The sequence below is a fragment of the Eptatretus burgeri genome, chromosome 8 (genome assembly GCF_056783735.1).
Source record: "Eptatretus burgeri isolate ZD-2024b chromosome 8, Ebu_testis_v1, whole genome shotgun sequence".
Lineage (NCBI taxonomy): Eukaryota > Metazoa > Chordata > Myxini > Myxiniformes > Myxinidae > Eptatretus > Eptatretus burgeri.
The window spans coordinates 91415180-91421179 of NC_140968.1; the positions used below are offsets into that span (position 1 = coordinate 91415180).

The 6000-nt window shown below is 41.1% G+C and overlaps 1 protein-coding gene across 4 annotated transcripts in view; it reads left to right on the top strand.

Annotated features, from left to right (window-relative positions):
• Window positions 1-6000, top strand: part of LOC147022265 (uncharacterized) — a 236363-nt gene that overhangs the window by 162024 nt on the left and 68339 nt on the right. Inside the window, exon 4 of one of the 4 annotated variants that reach the window (XM_085892988.1) lies at window positions 3404-3671. The exons of the other annotated variants lie outside the window; for them this stretch is intronic. Coding sequence (XP_085749114.1) covers window positions 3404-3580 — 177 coding nt within the window. The 3' untranslated portion in view covers window positions 3581-3671. Of the gene's footprint in view, window positions 1-3403; window positions 3672-6000 lie in introns of those variants that run through there. 4 annotated transcript variants of the gene reach the window in all.

Sequence of the window (6000 nt, forward strand, 5' to 3'; positions counted from 1 at the left end):
TTCCTCCCTATGTTCAAATAGGTGATCCAGGAATTCGGCCAGGAATACTCTGTCGTCTGTCTTGGTAACTTTCCCATTATGGACATTTTTACAGCGCGTGCGCTGTATACAATTGCACCGAGTTTGAAATGTCCCTGGTGTCTACCACGTCTACCACGTCTCCGGTGTCCCAGTGTCCCCCCCTCCCCCACGTGCCTGTGACAGCCAATGACGGCCGTCCGGTAGATGCAGTGCGTAACCTAGACCGAAATGGCGACAATTGACGGAAATACCCGAGTATTTCAATGGAAATTTGTGAAACTAATGTGTTATATATGTGAAAACCATTGAATTTATTGCTTGACGGAAAAAAAGCAAGAAACGCGCCCCTCTCATGTACGAACGACCGAAAGATGTCATTTCCGCCCACCATCGCATTTCGCGCCGAAAGACGTCATTTCCGCCCACCATCGCATTTCGCGCCGAACGCTGAAAGCTAAGTTCTTCTTATGCCATCATTCTTTTGTGGCCTCCTGCCACGCTGTATCGAACTATTTAATTCCTTCTGTTATATATAAAGGTGCTTCTCACAATAATAACAAGATTTTTACATTTCAAATATTAAGTACGCTTTTGAATTGTTTTTCATCTGAAAAAGCATAAATTGCATATTTTAACATTAGTGTACTCATTTGCTTCACCACACGCACACCACACACCACATTGAAGGATTTCACTTGTTTCTGTTGTATTACCATTTTTCCCAATATTTTTGTCTTGCCAAGCAAAAGCATAATGAAATAGCATACATTACCCCACACTGTCTTGAGAAACAAGGACAAGGGCGGGGTCTACGCGGGGCAAATTTGATTGGTTTTGATGATGTAAAACACTGTAATATTTTGTGAAAGTACTGCTGAACTACATGTTGGTTTTCCTATCCATGTTCAGATTCGTATTCAAAGTATAACATTCAAATATAAATTAAGTTGTTCCTCGATCATAGACTGATGTTTGTGGACAGACAGATAGAAGTGAACCAACCCTGCTTAACCCTGCTTTTCACTTTGTGTGCAGGGCAACAAAAGGAGGAAGAAACGTTTCTTCATTGTCTAAATTAAGGAGATTTGGTCTAAATCAATATGATACGTTCCTCTTTTAAATGTCCATCCACTATGCCTGCACTGCTTCATATGTTTATTTATGGGTATGATGTACATGTTTGGAATTAATTCATTTTAATAGGCTCGTTCATAATATTTTCTGGGTAAAAGTTTAGTTTGCTCCAGATTCACAGATGCAGTACCAATTTCTTTGGAATCTTGCAGGCCCACCATTGTTTTATTTTCTTGAAACACTCCCAGTTCGATTTCCTGTAATTCCAGCGCAATGTGGGCGTTGGAATTGCCAGACCCACATTTTGTGTTAAAATTTGGAGGTGCTGAAAGGGAAGGAATAGGATCCTGCCGTCACGCATACAGGCGATGGAATACCATTGATTCAGTCAACACAATTGTTTGATGTTGATTTTTAATGGTGGAGTTTCATGGAGCTGAACGAAAATAGTTTACTTATTACCGAGGCACACAATATAGCTAAGAGGTAAACACACTCACCTATGACCTGTAATCTAGGTTCGTTTACCGATCCAACTGGAGACTGTCGGACTGGTACTTCACAGGCAGGATGTTGCGTCGTACAAGTGCACCGTCCCTCGTTGGATGGACTGTATGGACTTTAAGGGTGTCCCATCTGTTTGTAGCATTTGCTGGCAGACATTGAAGATTTCACTAAACCTTTAGAGAAGAGCAAACACATTATATACCGGCACTCTGGGCCAAATTCTCTTCGACTGGTAAGAGCAGTGGTAAACCACCCAGTGTTTTGTCCACCTCGTGACCGTTTTGGCAGTGCCGACGGTGAAAAGAACACGAACATGTGTGCAACAGATCTCGAGAGGACAGTCATACATCATGAAAGGTCGTGCTCATTGGGGCAAAAACTTTCATCACCTATAAACTTCCTCCACGTAGTCCAAGTCCTTATTGTCGGTGACGTTGCATATAAAGTCGACGGTTGAGCAAAATAGGACATTGATGCTGGCACAGGTTTTGTTGATAACATTGGCAATATTGTAGTGAAATGTTTATTTTGTGTTCTCGTGACCTGTTTTTCGAGATCGTTTGTTTGATTTTCTTGGCTTTTCTAATCGGGTTGGAATGACGAAAACCACGTAGCTAAACTTCTCTTGGTGTTCAAACTCCAGTAATCAAACTCTTTAAAACGCTCTACTCTCACAAAAAATTCTACGTTCTGAGCCCTAAACGAGATAAAACATTCTCTACTTCTATCTGTTTAATGGTTATGCTTGATGGCGCATGCTCTACAACATTCGCCTGCACAGCTGCAACTATGCTTCTGCATATCCACGAGCATGAAGAAAACATGTCATAACACAATCCTGCACCCGAGGTCGCTTCCTTCGAATGTTTTCCTTAAGCTGGGCAATGAACGTACCACGACGACTTTGACGCATAATCATGACGTCATTTGTTACATCAAGTGGGCCACAAAAAGTTCCACAGAACTTTGAGGCGCCCTTTCAGCACGTACTGTGCTGCTCACGGCACGCCTGATAGATGGATAGCCTAAACCGAAGTTCACGTTCTCGGAGAGATTTTGGCTTGATTTGCAGGTACAGTCTCAGCATCACAGTTGAATTATCTTGCTCTGCATGGAGATAGTGGGGTGATTTGTTCACCACCCTAAATGTGTGTACTGTAATGTCTTGGACATATAGATAACGAGAAGGGCATTCGGTATAGCGCATACCTCCGCCATGTAATACTTGATTCACGACAACATATCAGGCCCAATACATTTTTGAAATATCATGCTTGATAGTACTATATCGTTTTTGGCCCTATCTCTCAATGGTGAAGAATCACTTCAAATATTATCATCTAAGGACCAGATTTGGATCTTAACCAAAATCGAATCAATTCTTCCTTATCATGCACCCAACAACTCCACCAAGTTTCGTCGGAATCCGTCCAAAACTATTTCAGGTATCACATGCTATGTATCATTTTAGCCGTATCTCTCAATGGTGAAGAATCACTTTAAAAATTCTTGTAGTCGGATCCGGATCCGGATCTTCACCAAAATCTAATCAGTTCGTCCTTGCCACACACTGAACCTGTCCACAAAATTTCTTCTTGATCCATCCACAACTTTTTGAGATATCCTGCAGACAAACAGACAAACAACCAAAAAACAAACAGAAAGGGGTGAAAACATAACCTCCTTCACCTTGGTGGCGGAGGTAAAAATTCCTCACTGTATATAAGGAGGAGATGTAATACTTTACTTATTAATGAACAAGATTATTCAACCTTATAAGCTGCTTGCTTCCTTGTTACAGACTGCAAGCATCTTTAAATACTTTTGGAGCATCCTCTCGCTCATCAACCTCCACCTTTCATTTTGCTTCATCTTCCTGCATTACCCCATCCCTCATCGGCCCAGCTTCAGTGGGCAATTTAAAGTGGTGATATTTCCACAAAGTGATACTTTCTTCTGGAACACACTGTACACTTAAAAACAATTTTTTTTCCTTTTAGGATATACTGTATTTGGCCTTGCTGGACCACAGTGGAATGTTTTTGTGATAAAATGCAACAAAAATAGAATTTCCCCACAAAGTGATATGTTTTCTGGGACGCACTGTATACCTGAAAATTATTTTTAATCGCATGTTTTTGTGATGTAAAGCACCAAATGATCAATTTTGAAGTTTTTGTTACACACACACACACACACACACACACACACACACACACACACACACACACACACACACACACACACACACACACACACACACACACACACACACACACACACACACACACACACACACACACACACGCATTAGCTCCATTATATTAAGATTTGTGATATTTGGTTTTGGTTTTTGTTTTGAAACCATGATTTAAGGTTCGTGAGGGATCTTATACGTAATTAAGTGCAGGACAAAGTTATTAGTACTTCTCCATGAAATAATAGGATGTGAGTAGACAATGGACAAATCCACACAGGATATTAGATTTTATACCTGCGATTCCAGCACCATGAGCTAAGTTTTCAGATGGGAACACTAAACAGGCGAAGCCGCTTGCTGGCTCAGTCAAGACCATAAGAACAAGCCTTCAAATAGCACAATCATTCAATCGTTTATTTAAAACATATATATATATATATATATATATATATATATATATATATATATATATATATATATGTATATATATGTAATTAACGAGCACATTGAACTTTTTGAAAGAATGCTCTACAGTCTGTGCAGTGTGATTGTTCTTTGCGATTTTGCAAATTAATTACCCCACGGTGAGTACTCGCGCATGGTCACCGGCGGGGTTAGGGCGAGTGAGCAAAGGGGACAAGCCTCGGAACCAATCGATCATGGTTCTGCCAGGGACTTGTGCCTGGGAGCGCATTATGCCCATTACAAATTAGAGTGAAGGATGGGTCGTGCTGAATAATTACACACAATCACAATCGTGCGCTCACAGCGCTCGGCCACATGCTTGCAGCCTGTTCCCAACATGTTCTGAGCTGTCCCGAATTGGCCAATAAAGGCTCAAACTCGAAATGTGCGCCTCGTGCACACACACAAACACACACACACAAAATATATATAAATGATCCCACTTTTCGTCGGAGCAAAAACAATTTCAGACAGGAGAGGTACGACGCGTGGCTCCATTGTACACCGACAGCAAAAAGCCCAAATGCCGCGCTTGAAATTCAGAGAATCTTAGCCCTAGGACGAAATGCTCAATGGCAAGAAAATGTATCCAGATGTACCGACATTAAGCGCGTGCGCTTTGTTTCCAGGTAAGAACCCTTTCCATGTGTTTCCACGGGCTTTTGAGTCTTCATTTGCATGGAGCGACACGAAGCACCGAGGGGCAGCGGGTCTTGCCTGTGTGCACTCGCGGCGTAGGTCCAAGCGACTCGGACTAAACGTTTCGTTTCCTCCTGGAACGTGTTCCTAAGGTGCTTTGAGCGTGAACCGGTACGAGCGGACGCATTTCGCACCAGCGAGCGCGTGTCGACCTGCCGTGGAACAAGACACAGCTGGCCCGTGATGTGCCATTTTGAACCGAGTTCAGCTCATTAACTCGACGTTTGGACGCAAGTTTTCAAACAAGCTCTGCTTTGAACCATTAATGTTACACTGCCCCATAATTTAACACATCTGTCCTCTTTCCAAGGACTCTCCTTAAGTTCTGTACATTCATATACTACATGTATGTATGTATGTATGTATGTATATATGTATATATGTATATATGTATATATGTATATATGTATATATATATATATATATATATATATATATATATATATATATATATATATATATATATATATATATATGTATATACAGTGGGGAGAACAAGTATTTGATACACTGCTGATTTTGCAGGTTTTCCCACTTACAAAGCACGTAGAGGTCTGTAATTTTTATCATAGGTACACTTTAACTGTGAAAGACGGAATGTAAAACAAAAATCCTGAAAATCACATTGTATGATTTTTAAATAATTAATTTGCATTTTATTGCATGAAATAAGTATTTGATCACCCACCAACCAGTAAGAATTCCGGCTCTCACAGACCTGTTAGTTTTGTCTTTAAGAAGCCCTCCCATTCTCCACTCATTACCTGTATTAACTGCACCTGTTTGAACTCGTTATCTGCAGAAAAGACAGCTGTCCACACTCAATCAATCAGACTCCAACCTCTCCACAATGGGCAAGACCAGAGAGCTGTCCAAGGACATCAGGGACAAAATTGTAGACTTGCAGAAGGCTGGGATGGGCTACAGGACAATAGGCAAGCAGCTTGGTGAGAAGGCAACAACTCTTAGTGCAATTATTTGAAAATGGAAGAAGTTCAAGATAACAGTCAATCTCCCTCGGTCTGGGGCTCCAT